The sequence below is a fragment of the Xiphophorus hellerii genome, chromosome 5, assembly GCF_003331165.1.
Source record: "Xiphophorus hellerii strain 12219 chromosome 5, Xiphophorus_hellerii-4.1, whole genome shotgun sequence".
NCBI classification, from domain to species: Eukaryota; Metazoa; Chordata; class Actinopteri; order Cyprinodontiformes; family Poeciliidae; genus Xiphophorus; species Xiphophorus hellerii.
The window spans coordinates 3364143-3382154 of NC_045676.1; the positions used below are offsets into that span (position 1 = coordinate 3364143).

The following is an 18012-nucleotide window of genomic DNA, read 5'->3' on the forward strand; positions in this document are numbered from 1 at the left end:
TCACCAAATGACCGTTTGAATTTTATCTTTTCTGATATAAAGCAAAAGAAAATATAGAAAATATAGATATAGATCTTATTTGTTGTTGAGAAGTTAAAACCAGTTAAACTCAATAAAAAGTAAAAAATCCCGACATGAAGTACTTTTTTTATTAACTTAATTTATCAAAAATACTTAACTAGCAAGATGAATAAATGGATATGAAACAGTAAATGTAACAATAGTTTGATCGTAATACAGTGAAATTGCTGAGTGAAGTAACCTGGAGCTAAAATGACGTTTGGCTTTTTAAACTGAAAACACAAATTTCCAGCCTAATTATAAACTAAAATCGTTCTGAATGGTCGTCTCAGTTTAATTGTGTCTGAGAGATTAGGCTGTAATTCGTCCATGTCTGGGACTTTAATTATCAGGTTGTGCTATTCCTGCAGAGTTAAAAAAAAACGTTGACAATGCAGCTCTTTGTTAAAAGAAAGCTTAGAGATCGCCTCATTTATTTGCTCAACTTCAGACCCTCCAACTAACTGGATTACTTTGAAAACAAAAGTACGAGCGAAACAACATATTAGCTGCTCTGTTGTTGTTTTTAAAAGTTACTCGCCTTAATGTCATTAAGACTCCACAGCTTCCAGCCGAAACCAGTTAAATCCCCCAGCAGCGTTTACCAGAACACATCCGCTCAGGTAATCTGGTGTTACGCCACAGCCAGGTACGAGTTAGATAAACAACAACATCAAAAAAAAAAAAAATGTTGCTCTATGATTCACGCTGTCGGGGTCAGAGGTTAAACCTCAACTGGAATGTTTTCTACCGGAACCTTAAAATAAGCGTTTACCTTTCGTCTGTTTTGTATTAAATTGTAAAAAGATATACACATTGTATTTTTTTTATTATGATTTTATTTCGCTTACGGAAATCAATCAATAAATAAATTAAGTATATAAGCTGTTTAGTTTGTTATTATTGGTTTATTTAAGACAAGGACAATATGCAAACATCGTTAATAAAAATGCTTTGCACTAGACTTAGTGCAAAGATCTAGTGCAAATGAAAGATGGAAATAAGCTATTTCCATCTGTAAATAAAAACACTAATATTATAAAACATATATTGAAAGTTTTATATGAAAGTCATATAAAATCACAGTACAGACTAATAAAACTATAACAATATAAACTGTACCAAATACCAAACCTCTGCTCTGTAATTACCAATGCTAAGATTAGAAATTATTTTTGTTTTGTTTTGTTCTTTTACTCCCACTGATCAAATCTCCTCTAGTTGGATTCTTCAATATTTTTTGTGAAATATTATGACATAATAATATAATAAAAATAATAATAAATATGATTATTTTTTAATTTTTAAAATTATTTTATTATATTATTGTATATTTTTTACTGTAATTATTTTACTTGTGGAAATCAATTAATTCATTTAAGAAAACGGTTTTAGCTGTGGTCTTATTCTCGACATTTTAAATTAATGACTAAATTGAAAATGTTATTTTTATGGGTTTTTTTTGTATTTTTTGTTTGTTTGTTTTATTGATTTTAATTCAATGAGTAAAGTGAAAAATAAAGTGTCATTGATATTTTATGAGGTGCTGTGTCTAAACATGTGGCAGTTGTGCTGCCAGAACCAGAACCAACCAGAACTGCCCTGGTTTCTCATTTCCTCATGCTTCCATGGTTTCTGATGATGAAACTCCAAACCAACACACTGCTCAGTTTATTAAACACGGTAAGGCCTCCCTTACCTCATGTAGAATGGAGATGCTGGCCTCTCTTCATCCTGTGAGCTGAAATATAATAAAAAAGAGACACATTTAATTTACCTGGCAGCAGAATGATTTTATACAGAGAAATGGCGTAAACCTCAGAGTACACTGAGGCTTAAAATAGGCAGGTGGAGCTGGCTTTTGTCTGCAGAATAATAGCGGTGCAGAGCTACAGATTTCTGCCTTCGTGGAACCTGTCTCTGGTTTCTATAATAAACCAGCAGAGAAAGTGTTGCTTCTCCAAAATACAGGCTGCATTATTCCAGAACTTACAACAAGCTGTGCAAAATCCAAATACGTTTTATTTATAAAGCCTTTAAAAAACACATTTAACTGACGTGCTGTACAGCCTGCAAACAAATCAAACCAAAACACAAAATATGAAAATGTAATGAAACAGTTAAAGCAGAATTAAACATACTGCAAAGTCTGTAGTCACATAAAAACAGAAATAAAAATAAATAAACTTATACCGTGTCAAAAGTCAGTGGAAAGGCCTGATCATCAGTCAAAAGCCTCCTGAAAAAACTGAAGGCGATGAAAAGAGAACCGACAGATCCCAGCATGAAATTGCATTAATCTAGTGGAGTTGTGACGAAACCATGGATTATCAATTCAGGTCATGTTTTAACAAGACTTGTTTTGGTTTAGCAACCTGGTGGAACTGGAATAAACTTTTCTGCAAAACTCTGCTGCCCTGTTTGTTGAACTTGAAACCTGATCCCAGGTTTACACCAGTATTTGTAACCTGTTGCTAAACGTGTGTTTCCAGATCACCAACGTTTGGAGGAGTGTGTGAATTTCTGCTTGACTAAATGAACCCCTCCTCTGTTTTCTTTTTACTGAAGCTTAGAAAATTCATGGTTATGCTTTAATGTTGTTGGTGGTGGACACACTTCAGCTAATCAGGTAAGATGCTAGCGGGGCTTTAGCATTTTCGCTAACTTTGAAAATGTTCAGCACACGTAGCTTCCTCTAATTAATGTTTCCAGAGGAATCGGAAAGCGATTATTTACCTGCCTGTTTTGTAAACTTTCAATTGAACGTCTGCGTCTTGAATTCTTCAAGTAGTTAGACTTTTATTTTCATGCTCTTATTTTGAAATGGGTGAAAAATGTTTACACAACAGTTCTATTTCCTCTTCTCATGTTCTCCACCCAAGTTGTACCCTGAATAAACTATTTAAAATCTGCTGATGTCCTGCTGCTTTCCTGTGGTTAGTTAGGCAAATTCAGCAGCACAATTAGCAAAACTCAACAACTATAAAAGTGAAACCATGAGCGCAACATGTGTAATGACTAATTTGATTCTGTTGAAGGTTATATGCTATTTTCTAACACTTGTTATTTTATTGACACATGGTGGTGGCTGAAATTAGTGCTTTAGCATTAGCTTTAGCATTAACTTCATCTAGTGGAACTAATGGGTAGCAAAGCTAACTTTCTAGTTAACTTTCTAGTTAATGGGTTAACTCATCAACGTTTGATGAGTTAAACATTGATGTGTTTAACTCATCAATAAACACAGATGAGTTAGTTTTGCTAAACTCATCTGTGTTTATTGTAACGATATTGCCTTTATAGTATATTTATTTTGTTCCTATTTCCTTAGTTTGACACACCAGTTGTTTAGAAATGAGATTGATAAAGACTTGTGTCAGCAACACATGATGACATTATGCAACAGTGAGAGGAACTTGATGTTGGCACTAAATGTTGAAGTTGCTTAACATTCTGAAAAATCCTGGCACTCATACTGAAAATTTCATAACACCCGGCTCCTGTTAGGTCAGAGGGAGAATCTTTAAAGTGAAATGTTATATATTAAAGATTTAACAAACTGAAAAATAGAAGGACCGCAGTCAGACTGATTGAGGCCTGTTTGAATAAATAATTACTCAGAATAAAAGAAAAAACAATGATCAGTGATCCTTTTTCCTATTTACCTTGTTTCAGTAAACTGTAAAGTGTTTTAGCTCATTTCAAAAGGTGGCATATAAATAAGTTTGACACAGATCTGGATAAATCTTGACTCTCATATTTTTGTTAGTAAACAGCAATCTTTGCATTAAATGTACAACTAACTGTAATTTTATCTTTTGTGGTTGTGTTTACGAGAGATCTGGTCATAAGGATGGGTCCTATTTATATTTGGAAGTCAGAGTTTCTTAGTTTAAAGTCAGAAGAATCATTTCAAACACCCGTGAAGTCCAAGTCGTGGACTTGAAGAGCGAGACCGAAGACTCCTTCATGGTGGCTACATGTGTAAAAAGTTGGAACAACAAACTTTGTTCCGACTCGGGTAAACGACTTCCACCTTTTCTGGCTGATTTCACTACAAATGTGCACAAAAAAAAAAACATTCTCAATTGCCGTGTTTCAATTACCGTGAATAAGAAATTAAATTAAAATCACATGTCAATAAATTTGTTCACATGATAAGTCATAACAAATCATGTCAGTAAACAGTTTTGTGAGATTATATTCATATTTCCGCTACGGCAACAACATGGTATGAGTTAGCTGTACTACGTTGTAACAACCAGTTACAACCAGTAGTAACATCCGGCTGTTGGTCATGTGACTCATGATGCAAAAAAAAAATTTCCATTGCAGTTTTGCGAAATACATCTATTACCATACGGCCAAATACCACTTCATTCTTGCTCAAATTTTATTAGATTTTTTTTGAAAATGTGAATTTTTTCGAAATCCCCATTAAGCAACTTTATTTTTGTAATTTTTACTTGATCAATTCAATGATTAATGGAAACTCAGGTAGTGTGTTTCAGGAGTAGTCTGTGATTCACCCTATCACGAGTTTAAAAACTGACATCATCGTCTGGGTTTGGCCAAATTGTTTCTTAGGCATGAAAATTTGACAGCATGTAAATTATATCTGTCATGATTGTGACTTTTAACAGGTGGAAATAATGTTGTTAAACCTGCCTGACCTAAAACGGGCAAACTTTGCTCTGATTTGATGTCAGACAGTGAGAAACAGAGAAAACAGAAAAATAGCTTGTTATTGAAGAGCCATAACTGGATGTTTTGGTCCTGCAGTGTGTTTTTCTACATGCTGTACCTCCAGGAGGCTTACGGGAAGAGGCAGGTACGCCGAGGGAACCACCAGCACCTCAACAAGCTCACAACAGAGGAATTAGGTTTCAAGTCAGGTGCAGATTGAAATGGGCCAGAGTTCAGTCAGCCTCCGAAGGTTTCCCCTTGAAACGACACAACGTCCAGAACATGTGCATGTTTTCCTCCGCTGCTGCGTTGGATCTCAGCAGTCCAGCTCCTTCCACATTTCTCCGAGCTTCAGTGCCCTCTGCCCTCCATACACATACCCACGTTATTAACCGGTGTTACACAGGCTGGCAAGCTCATTAAAATAATGGGGCTGTCACTGTGCTGCCATGAATTGCAAAAGCGGAAATCCTGCTTACCCACTACCTCTGTGAAGGGATAAGGAGAAGCTTTGGGAGACATGCTCGGAAAAGGACCGATCCCTACAGGAAGGCGAGTAAAAAAAAGACCAAGAAGCCGGTCACCAGGGTCAAGCTTCCAGTTTTTCAACATTCTCAAAAGTGTTGGAAGTTATCGTAAACCTAAACCACTCCCAAATTCCTCTGCTTGACTTTCTTGTGGTCATTAAAGTTCTGTAGGGTTTTTTTTCTAAAGGTTTTTGTTGGACTTTGGATGATTTTTTTGAGCCCAGTTCTTGTACTGGACCAGCACATTGAGAAGAACTTAAAGGGGTGGTATTATCTGCTTTCCAGCCACATAGTATCGTTTCATAGCACAATCAAGTATCTATGTTACCTTCAGTTTTTATTTAAAAAATGCTGTATATATCAAATATATCAAACATGAGTTAAAAAAATTTAATTTGTAATTTAGTGCCTTGAAATTGGGCTTCTGTCTCTTTAAGGAGCTCCTGGTCTTTCTGAAACTCCTCCTTCAGAAAGTCATCGTCACATGGCTCCTCTATTGACCCCTTAAAAATATTTTTACCAGTGTAACACTGAGAAGTAGCTGGCATAATGAGCTCAGCTGAAGCTCAGTTTCACCAGGTGTTTGCTAACTGCTGCTGGCTAGTCTGAAGGAGCTGAGTGGGGGAAGCTTGAAAGCTTAGACACTGCAGCTCAATGGAAATCAAAGGTGATCCGTTTAAAATTAGTTTAGTTTATAATTTTCTAACATGCACAATTGTGGTCAATGCAATAATTTGACTCCTGTGAATGCTGCTGTGAAACGTGAGCATATTTCTGATCATCAGTACCAGAAAAAAGTACAACTCAACATTTTTTTCCGCTCTGCTGCTGCCTTAAGTCAAGTCAAGTTTATTTGTACAGCACATCTCAGCAGCAAGGCAGTTCACAGTGCTTTATATCATATAAACATCACAGAGTCACCAATTGTCAGGCGATAAACATCACATTTTGCCATCAGAATCACACCACAAAAACATTTAGTCACTTAGAAAACTGAAATAATGTTATAGTTTTTGCTCCTTTTTATTCTGTGTAACACACTTCTATCCAAGCTATCTTTGATCAATGTTTCCAATAAATATAGCTAATAAAGCCTCTGTGAAATCTCCTACGTTTTTAGTCGACGTCAAATTGACTTTTCTCATGTCAACCTTGACTTTAAAACATATGAAGCTGTGAAGGAGGGCACCTATTGGACACAAAAGAGTTTCAGATGAGTTAAACTTGTTTATAAGTAACCAGACTGATTGGTTTATGGATATTAAGGTCAATTAAAGTGGCTGATATTTGCAACAATGTTGTTCAAGACTTTAGCATAGTGCAGTGGATCCCATTAACTGAATGACCTGCAGTTACTTGGATTCAAAGCATTTAGAAATAACCAGAAACTTTTATTCTGGTGAAAACAATAGATTAAAGGTGAAAAATAAAGAGATTCACAAAATAACTAGCGGTCTCATTATCTCTGATAATAAGCGACTTGTAAATCCAAAGCCACTGGAAACCATCGCAATACATGGCTTTGATACTTGCAGGAAAGCCGCTTTTATCCAGTCGGCAGGCTGTTGCTGTAAATACTGCTTTTGTCGTCGGACGCCGAGGCTTCCTGACTAATGGCCGACAAGGCAGTAATATCAACAGGGTACCTGCATTCGCACCGCAGCGCCGCGTTCCTCGCTCCCAGCAATCTCTAAAGGGATTCTGAGAAATCCACTGGTTACATCACAAAATTCAGCGAAGCACAGCGACTCCACACAAACGCCACTATGCATCTCCTTATGAGAAACTCTGCAGCTCTACGGGCGAAACAAGATCTCTTTACATAGTCAGGTTTCTGCAGGCTGTTTGCTGGATAAGGAATAAATGGAACTTTTTTGGTACAATTCTGGAGAAAAGTTTACATACGCCAACCATTTTGTTCAAACTCTTCAATGAGTTTAAATTTACACCTACGGGACCAAATGTCTGCATACATTCAGCTATATCTTGGATGAAATCTTTAATTAAGGCCTGGTGACGTCTACTTGGTGATTATGACTGACTTAAGCAGGTAGATCTTGTTTTCTGGGTTAATCTAATGGTGAGAACAATCAGACATTCCAAGGAAATGTGTGACGTTCTGAGAAGAAGTCTTTCTAAAACAGCTGCAGATTCAGAAATCATCAATTCAAGTTATTCTAAAGCCTAGTTCACACAGCAAAACTTTTATACTGACCTTTGTCCAAAATTTCCACTTCCGACAATCTTAAGACATAGTCCACCGTGTGTGGTGTGTTAAGAGTGATCTTGTCCCCCAATTCAATTGTACACTCACGCATGAAAATGGCTGCAATCAGGTGCACAATTATACCATCGTACATCTTTGAAAAGCAGAAGCGGAGCCTCCTATACAACCAACAATAATGCAAAAGGCCATTTCTGAATAGTAAGTCAAAAATAAAACCCTTGCCTTTTCCAGCAGCCATTGCACAGAGCTTAAATGTGCTTGGGCTCTGTTTGGGTTGCTAGGAAGCAGTTGGAACTGTACTGGGGTTGCTAGGTAACTGGCTTGGGTTCGCTGGGGTTGCTAGGTGAGGGACAGTACCTGCTTATTTTCCAGACACCAAAAAACACAAACTAGACTGTAGACATTATTTTGAATCTGGATATTAGAGAAAATCCCAAATAAATTCCAACTTGTGCATCTGATCCTTATTTTTAAAAATTGTTGAAGTTTTGTTTTGCATAACCATGCAACCCTGGAAAAAGAACAACTAAAGTAAGAGCCCAAAATTAACATAACCGCAATGCATATTGCATACTGGGCTGGAAACCTCTGAGAAGAACTGGTTATTGGTGGCCATTGTGTTCACTTTCTGTCAAAAAAGATGCTTTACAAATCAAGGAAAATCCCACGGTCAATTTGATTTCCACAGAGCGAGTTAAACCTGATCCAAGAGGCCGGAGCGGATCGGGATGGGGGAGTTCCTGGAATGTAAGGAGCCTGTGTCAAATCTAACTCAATAACAAAGCTGATAAAATAAGAATGAAATAAGCAACATTGAATTATGCTTTGAATATCATGTAAAATTCATAAAACTTCTAAAAGTAAAATAAAACTGACAAAAAAAACCTTGCATACCTGCTTTTTGCGCTGTGTCTGACACTTAGCTATGAAAAGTAAGAGCAAGCTGTTATATAGCGATGAGAGCAGCTACAGGTATGAAAGGATTTCCACTGGTGGAAAATCACCAGGTATATTTCAAAACCGCAGCTGCATAAAGCTGATTTTAATGCAGATTTATGGAAGCCTTACTTGTTAACAAAGTCAAACAAAAATCTCTGAGCAAAAACAGCCACTAAGGATTAGAATCAAAAGCTTTTTCTGTATAAAAACATGTTTTTCTTCCTCTCTTTATATTGTTTTACTCTGCTGTAACATATTGGTTGGGGTTGTTGACGCACATCTCTGAGATGCTCCCGTCATCCCAGGTGGGGATCGGCGACCCAATCCGACTTGGCAGGTAAAGTTTTAGCCTGTGAGGGAAGCCGCCTGAAGATTTACTGGCCTACTGACACGGAGAAGATAACTTGGAAGTATCAGATTTGCTCCATCCATGTGCGGCGTGAAAGGCAGCCATTGTACCAAATCTCCGGCAGAGATTAAAACCTGATATGTTCTCCAACTCAACTTGTCTGATGACACAGAAGGAAAATTAGTAGGAACTAAAAATCATTGTACAGTGTTAATGAAATTGCACTCCAGGAATTTGCAATGCAATTAAAAATATGTTTATAGATTGCTTTTTACAACTTTGCACACATGTAACCTTTCTGCAGAGCGTTAATGGATAATGATTCGGCTCTAATCTTTGATTTACTTTTTTCTAAAGGTCGCTCATGTTTCCCGCAGAGACCAAAACTGCAACTGATCATAATTTAAATGTTTCAGCAAGAGACATGGTAAAACGTCTTTGTGTCTCTCTCGCTTTGAGTTTTTCTCTCTGTTTTTGCTTTTATTTTGTCTTCAGGTGTTGACCCAATTGTCTTTATTAACAGACGCAGAGGTCAGTCCTCCCTGAGTCGGGTTGTACACTGCAAAAACCTCAAAATCTTATCAAATAATTTTGGTCTCTTGTGCAAATATCTTAGTACACTTGAAATAAGACAAAACTAAATTATAGGCAACTTTTCAGCAAGAACTAGGAGCTTGTGTTATTAGTGAAAAAATCTGCCAACTAATACTTTTTCATCAATATTAAGGAATTATTGACTTAAAATGCAATACGTTTTACCAGTGTCATAATTTTCCCTCATCAAATTACCATTTTTAAACTGTGTTGCAGAATTTTTTTAAATTGTTTTTAAGTTCCTAGAATTTCTGTGAAACAAAATAAGCATATTTGAACTATTTTAACCTTTCTTTAAAAACATTTATGCACATAATTAGTCTTGTTTATATCTCCTCTAAAGTTTAGATTTTATATTTTAATGAGCATTTGGCAAAATTCATTTGTGCCCACAAGTTTGACCAATAAATTCTGATTTTGAAGAATTTTAATTGGACATGTTTCCTGTAAAATGGTATAAAATCCTTAAACTTGAAATGAACTCCATCTTTTATAATCATATTCAATACCTGAACGCTGAAAGTCATTTTTGAAAACTTATACGTTTTTCCAGACCTGTAAAGAAACCTCGGAAGTTCTCGAATAAATAATTATTATTATGCAAAATTCAATATTATGCATCTATTTGCAGCCATTTTGGGGCAAGTTGGGGGGAAAGCAGCAGCTTATTTGGATTTACTAGACTAAAAAGTCATTATCTAAGAATGATTTTGAGAAAAAGATGAAATGAATATGTTTTGTATAGGCCATAGACCTGTCCTATCCTAACCTATTCAAGGAAGCAGAATAGGTGACATTTAAGTCCCATTTTCTCTGGGATTTTTAGGCTTAGATTTACATCAGAATAAAATCAGTTTCCTGTAGAAAACTGCAGTGACTATCCTTGGACCTAAAGAGGAACATTCTGGAGTCAGCTTCAGTTATTACAGATAGAAACTAGAGATCAGGCCTGAAATCTGGATGTAGTGATGAACTCTGACCTGAACCTTCAGTCACATAAAGACAGTTACAAAGTCGGCCTCCTATCACCTGAGGAACATTTCCACGATTAAAGGACTAATGTCCCAGCAAGATCCGGAGAAACTCATCCATGTGTTTATTTTTAGTTGCATTGTTTACTGCAACATTATCTTCACAGGTCGGCCTAAACAATTAGATCCAAAACGCTGGTGTTGGTGTTTTTAGTAAAACCAGGAAGATGGAGAACATCAGCCCAGAACTACAGTCCCTACACAGATAATAGACTTTAAAATACTGATGTTAGTTTATAAATCACTGAACGGCTTAACGATGTGATGTTGTCATAGCAACCTTCCAGCCCTCTGAGGTCTTCTGGTTCTGGGGATGCAGAGCAGAACCAGAACCAAACATTCAGCATTCTATGCATTCAGCTTCTATGCACCACAGATCTGGAACAAACTTCCAGAAAATTGCAAAACAGCCGAAACACTGAGTTCCTTTAGACTGAATACCCACCTGGTTAGAGTTGCTTTTGAAACATCATAAGTGAAACATTAATCAACATTTTGATTTGCAACGACGGAACTTGACAATCATTGACTTTGTATTTTTTGTGTTTTTATGATGTAAAGCACTTTGAACTGCCTGGTTGCTGAAATGTGCAATACAAATAAACTTGATTGATTGATAGTAGCAGTGCAGGTGTATTGGCTGAGCCACCTTGATGCCCACTGCCAGCAGTGAGGAGCCCAACAACAGGCGCAGCTGCAGCGCTGCTATTCCAGGACTGGGGAAACTGGAAACCACTCGGCTCTGGTTTCAGCTTTCTATAAAAGGCCCTTTCGCATGCCGAATGCACGCCGACACCGGATTCAGGATACGGGTCCATAATTGCTGTCAGACATTTGAGAGTCTTCACCTTTACCCTCGGCTGACGAGGCGGTCACAACCCATTTTACCGGAGATGGATCCGATTTAAGAGGGATGCTCTGCTGAAGCAAACACAGAAATGATGCAGCTTGCTGACCGAATTTCACAGAAGCTCTGATGTTCATGAGAAAGTGTGGAAGTTTTTTTTTTTTGCGTCTGGTACGTTTCCCAGCAGCAGGCGACTTTCTGCTGGAGTAAGAGGATAAACATTTTCGTTCTGACGAGTCGAGAACGGAGGACGAGACATTTGTTTCTATGGAAACTAAAACGCAGATTTCTACGGGATGTAAAGATGCTCACCCGAGTAAATATTCAGACTTTCTCCTACATGTTGAAAGGCATGCAGAAAAAAAACATTCTAGTAATTCACAATTCCTGGAAATTGTGAATCAGATCAAAATGCTAAAAAATGTTTTATTTTAAAATAAAATTAAGTTGTACGTCTTTGTTTTTCCTTCTTGTGAGAATACTGCATATCACATTGCACATCAACTTGTTTTAAATACTTCTTTGATATTCTTTTATTTAAGAAAAACACTACAGGTAGCTAAGTTAATATTAGCCTCCTAGCAAATACTGGTATTTATTTATTTTCTTAATTTGGTTAGCTTTATATGACATTTTCATTTCATCCAATTAGTGCATATAAAACAAATATTACAAACTACCAACACTTATTTTTGTTTAAATCTAAACTGTTGGAGTTTGATGGAATCTTACAGAATTGTTTAAAATAAACGTTTTATTTCTTTACACTGTATTTTTCTGTTGTTAGTCACATAATTTAAACAGAATCTCTAGATTGTTTGAACAGAAAAATTGGTTTCTGAATGAAAAGATCTGCAGATATTTGCATCTATTTCTTTTCCAAAATTTACAATGCATGTGTGCAAAAAAGCTGCCATTTCTTCCACTTTTTAAAAAAAATCATTGTTTTCAGTGTCTTATCATTGTTTTAACATGCATGAAGGTCTAAAAATGTAAAACAGTCCCTGAATATCTTGAGCACAGACCTGTAAATCCCACGCACTGACCTGCTGAGGCCCTCCGTGCTGCTAGAGAGGCTGAAATCGACATGTGGGGAAGCGGTTCTGGAAGAGTCCGGTTCTGGCAGAGGCGACGTGTCCGTAACCTCTGGGCTTGGACTCGTCAGCTCTGAGGTCAGCGGTAAAACTATTGGTATGGAGAAGGACCTTGTGCTGGGCGACCCTTGAGGCTGTCTTTGCTGACGAGCGACTTGAGGCATGCCGTCGTTCCTCTCCTTCCGAACCTGATTGACACAGAAAAGTTACATTTTTAATGCATTGCAAGGTATATTTCACAAAAAAACCCCACTTAATTTCTTGGTATTTGCATATAAAGTTTGCACATGAGAAGCTCCAGAGAAAGAGAGTTAGAAAAAGAGGAGAGAAGAGCAGTAAATGTCAAAGGTTAGTCAGGTTTCTGTCTTACCGTTCTGACCCTGAGTGGGTATATACTGCGTGAATTTCCAACTCTCGTGTAGGAAAAGAACCGTAATCTGATCACAGCAACATTTTGAAAGTTTCCTTTCTGCATTTTTTGGGATCACAACCAAAAGAGACTTAAAATACACCCTCTTAGGATGATAAAGAGCTTTCTCCCCCGTTATCGTGTCTGCAGAGCTCTGATATTGCTGCACATTAAGCCCAACCAGCGGCTACAGAGGACGAAATGGGTTCGACACCAGCGGCTTAACCATCGATAATGCTCTCCGACATCCAATGCTAAAAGGCTCGTCTACAGATAAACAGCTCGTTGCTGAATTAAAAGGCTTACGTTTTTGTTTTCCTCGCACCAATTATCAGAAAAGCGTTTCCATTTGGGTTGTAATTTAATGGCTTGTTTGAAAAAAGAAAAGAAAATCCATCAACGTAGCGTTCATTCAGACATCCAGTCACCTAATGGGGGGCTTTTTCCAGCATAATTAGTAGCACAAACTTCTTTAGCTGGACCTGGTATGGATTTTGGCCCCTGGAGCTTTTGATTGATTTGGCTCCATTAAGAGAAAACCAAACAGGAAAAAAAGCAGAAAAGATTTTGGACATCAGCTTGTTTTTGGGAGGGATAGGAGTCTGTGTCATCACGGGAAAGTGGCGTCATGGAGGAAAAACAGGCGATGGAAAAGATAACAAAGATAAGGAACTGCTGTTATAGCAGATTTTTATTTTAGATCATGTAAAAATGCACAATGCATCATCCTATTAAATGATTTAATGGTTTGTTTTCCAGGTATAGAATGCAGGTGTGGATATTCAGCTGAAAAGCAAACTACGTTTTGTCTGAATAGCATTGACTCGTCTTTTCTTCTCATTTCCAGTTTCTGGCTCCTCACTGTGATTGGCTCAGTCAGAGCAACAACAAACAGGAGGTCAAAGGCCAGATGGCGAAGAAATCTGACACACCAGGATGAAAAATGTGACCTGGTTTCTAAGTCATGTCACTTTAAGGCGTATTTTGAAGAAAGAATTAAAAATCTGTAGTTCAAAACACAAAGACTGAAGATAATTCAACAAGGTAACAGAGCGACAGATTGATAAAGAAACTGTGTGACTTTGGTCAGCTTTCGTTGTTTTTAAAGTGCTCTATCAATACATTTTGACTTGACCTGACCAATGACCCTGTGACCTCTGGTGTCACCCAGGAGGTCAGCAGGATGATAAACATGGTCATTATGTTTTGCGCACAAAATCATCCTCAAATGAGATTTTAGCCTGCTCAGTTCTGCCTATTTTCCACTTGCACATGAAAATGGCAATTATACAATTGAACATCTTTGAAAAGCATAAGTGGAGCCTCCTGCACAAGAATGCAGCAAGTGGTTTCTGAATTGTAAGTCAACAACAAAACTCTTGTCTTTTCCAGCAGCCATTATACAGCAGTAAAACCAGCTGACCAAACATGTTGGGCCTCTGTTTGGGTTGCTAGGTAACGAGGCAGTGTGACATAACAAACAGGAGGTTTTTTCCAGACACCAAAAAATAACTTATTGCCAAAAAACAGCAGGGTCTTTTTTAAGGAGTTTGGGCTGTTTTTAGAAGCAGTAGAAACAAAATGTGAATTTTGTATAACAGATCCCCTTTAAGAACTGATTTTACCAAACATGTTTGCACTATGTGACTGGAGAACACATAACACTGCTCCTTTCATAGATATTAAGGTGTATTTGGTGTTTAAACTATTAAAATAGGCAGTTATAAGCATTTTTCAAGGGGGTTGTAAATATTATATTTAAATATTATTATTTAGTTGTTACACTGCACTGTTGAATCGCCTGATTGCAAACTTTTGTATTTTTAGGGATTGCCAGCTGAAGGAGCTGATCATCTTCCCTCAGCAGATATTTTAAGCATGTCGTCATACATGAGACAGCATTTTCATCTCTATAGTGACAGTTTTCATCTAGTGACAGTTTTCATGACTTGTTTTGACAAACAAATCTGCAGTAAAAGCTACCATAGAAAGATAATTTCAGTCTAAAAAAGGGAAGACGTGCTTAAGAAGTCAACAGGATTTTACACACCTTAAAAAATTGCACTACTGACCTCCTGGAGCCCAGAGCTCAGTTTCTAAAACATCAACAGGAAGTTTTCAGTGAGTTTTCGTCTACAGCAGCTGGAAGCTTTTGTAAGGCAAACTGAAGTCTGTGTTTTTCTCTTTCTGCAGATAATTGAGCTCTTGTTTTCCTTTATTGAATCACGTCATGTGACCGAGGCCACGAGCATCGCAAGCCGTCTGACAGACGACCTCAAGGCTAATCAGCAGCGAGGAGCCCCAGCAGATAAGAAAGAAGAAAGCATTCAGAGGAAAACCGCCTGATAAACATAAAGCTAATCAAAACTGACAGATTTATTTTACACACCTTTGTCTTCTTTGTCTTTGAGGTTTTGATGCAGCTTTTGTTGAGATGTTTCATGTCTTCAAGTGAATTTAGAAGCTCAGTCTTTAGAAATCAAGAAAGAAAACAAATGTGTCATTTGTAGTGCTTAAAAAATATGTATTTTTATTATTCATCATAAAAGTATCACAAATTTATTGCATTTTAAGGTGCAAAAAAGGATAATTGTGCATGTTGGGACTATGAATAAGGTCAACATGTTCTCCAGGGCTAAGGAATGGCATGAAGTAGATTTAAATCCACCGACTGTTATAACATCTATAGGCTTATAGAAACTGAACTTGACTCCTTACAGAGGAAATTTTCCAAAACATGTCCAGGACGCATTAATCACGTCACACAGATCACATGGCTGGGTTGTTATGGACTACAACCCAGCCACGTAGGATGTTTTTGAAGTTTCTTAAAGTAAAAACATCAACACTGTGTTACACGTCATACACAACGTGATAAAATAATCAGAAACAAACATAGTGGATAGGAAAAAAATCTACACATTACTGTAAAAATGGAAAGTTTGTGATTTGAAAAAATAAGACCATGATACACATTTAAAGTCATATTCCATCATAGACACAGAAAAAAAGTCAAGTTTTATTAATCAGCTTTCATTATTTAGTTAAGTTTAGCAAATATGAACATTAATTATAATGAATCTGAATCAAATAACTGACAATAAGAATCAACTGGAATGTAAAACACAAAATCTTACCAAGTATTTTTGATATAGTTTCTAGTGCAAATATTTTAGTACACTTGAAATAAAACAAAACTAAATTACAAGAAACTTTTCAGCTAGATATACCGGCATGTTTTAAGTCAATAATAGTGATAATATTAATATTGATTAAAAGAAAGTACAAGTTCCACTGGCAGATTATTTCACTTATAACAAAAATATTTTCCCCAAGTGAAAACTAAACTAAAATTGCTTGATAAGATTTTGTGTTTTTTCAGTGCATTTGTTGTGAATTGATGCTATATAAACAAACTGAGTTGAGTTGAAGCTAAATTCAGACATTCTGGTGGGATTTTCCTTAGAAGTGCTTTAATTAAAACTATAATTTTAAGCGTTTTTTCTAAGATGTTAATTTGTTTGGTGAAGTATTCATTCATTCGGGACATGTAAAAGTGTTTCACGTGTTGCTAATTTGTTTTCTAAGACATGAATCTGTTTTCTGGAATGTAAATTTAAAGTTTTGAAAGTTGTAGAAGTGTTTCAGATTTTGTAATGTTGGCTTACTCTGTACTCTGGCCACTGTAATTTACTTACACCAAAGCAAAAAGCAAAGACACTTAGCAGAAATTACAAAATTAGATGATCTTCTTTAATTGTGGTTAAAAACAAATAAAACCTAGTCGTAAATTTGCACACTTTTGCATCTAGATTACTGCAGCTTGTTTATTTCTTTAATTTTTGGTTTCAGTTGAACTGTACATGGAATATGTCACATAAAAGCTAAAACAGATTTGAGATGCGTTATCTGCTCATTAACAGAGTCAGAGAACTTACTTCTATGTGTGGAACTGGACTGAGATGACTGGATGATTTCTTCGTGTCTTCCTCTTCTGACTTAGCCTAGAAAGAGCAAAAATAGCATTTATAGAGTAATTTGAGATGCAATCATATAAAAGTGTGAAATCTACCCTCTTTTCTTTGGACTTTATGTAATTTTTTAATCACTTTTCCTTGACGCCTGATAGAAAATTTGTGAAAAGACTTCAAAGTTTTGCTTTGCAGATTTATTAATGATGCAGGAGTCTAATACAAAAACACATGTATTGTATTTCCTCCCAGAAAGCCCTAGCAACAGTTAAAAATAGATGTGACGGTCCGCAGCCTTAAACACAGACGTAAACATGAAAACTGTCAGGCACAGCATGGATTCTCCAGCGTTTTATTTATTGCTAAGGCTAAAAGGTGAACTGGTGAGAGCGTGCTGCGTTCAAAGACACCGCGAGGCTGTCAGTCATCTGCGTGTTCAGGTGGCAGTGTGTGGGTGTAAGATGATCTTTGTCGGCGGAGGGGATTCCCAGGTTCAGAGGGGTCGCTTACTGGTATTCACAGCATTGCTGCCGAATCAGACGCTGGTGATGCTGTAACTTTAATACTGATGGGTTTTTTCTTACTACTAGGAAGGTAAAAAATCCCAAACATTTTGAGGTTTTATGAGGATAAACAGCTAAAGACAAAAAGGATTTGCAGGTGATGCTGAGGCATACTTAGAGCACAGAGGGTCAGGTCAAAGGTTAACTCAGACCTCGAGGTTAGAGCCTGATGGTCATGTGACCGATGCTTCTACAACCGACGCATTGTTCACGCCCAGTCACTGAGCTGAAAACCTTCCAACCAAAGTAGGAATGTTTGGTTCTGACATAATCTTTAAAAACAAAAACGCAGGAGATGATTGAATGTCTGTTATTTTGTTTCATAATAACAGACACAGGAAGGAGACTCAGAACTGAACCCTGAGGAATTCCCAAATCTACCTTCAACACATCCAACACACCTCACCACCGTCTCACTAACAGAGAAGGAAATGTGAGGCTTACAGAAATGATACGATGTGATGATGATGATAATATTAACTTTAGATACAATTTATTTCCAATGGATGGATGGATGGATGGATGGATCATGGTGCTGGATCCTGAGGCCCGTTTGTTCTGGTTTCTGCGAATCGCCTCCAGCTGTTTTTGATTAAATCTCCTCTGGAATCACCAATCAGAAAAACTTCAGACTGGAAACTGGAATGAAGCCGTCGGAGCAGCAAATGTAAATCAATAGGAGGAGACAGAAAACATGGACCTGTGCAGGAGCTGC

At 37.1% G+C, this 18012-nt stretch overlaps 1 protein-coding gene across 6 annotated transcripts in view; it reads right to left on the minus strand.

The window, feature by feature from the left end:
* Positions 1 to 18012, minus strand: part of fam13a (family with sequence similarity 13 member A) — a 66916-nt gene that overhangs the window by 29332 nt on the left and 19572 nt on the right. For all 6 annotated transcript variants that reach the window (XM_032562921.1, XM_032562922.1, XM_032562918.1 and 3 more), the window contains 4 exons: positions 16702 to 16767; positions 15153 to 15233; positions 12307 to 12542; positions 1760 to 1801 (listed from right to left, as the gene is read on the minus strand). In XM_032562921.1, the coding sequence (XP_032418812.1) occupies positions 1760 to 1801; positions 12307 to 12542; positions 15153 to 15233; positions 16702 to 16767 (425 nt within the window). The remainder of the gene's footprint in view (positions 1 to 1759; positions 1802 to 12306; positions 12543 to 15152; positions 15234 to 16701; positions 16768 to 18012) is intronic.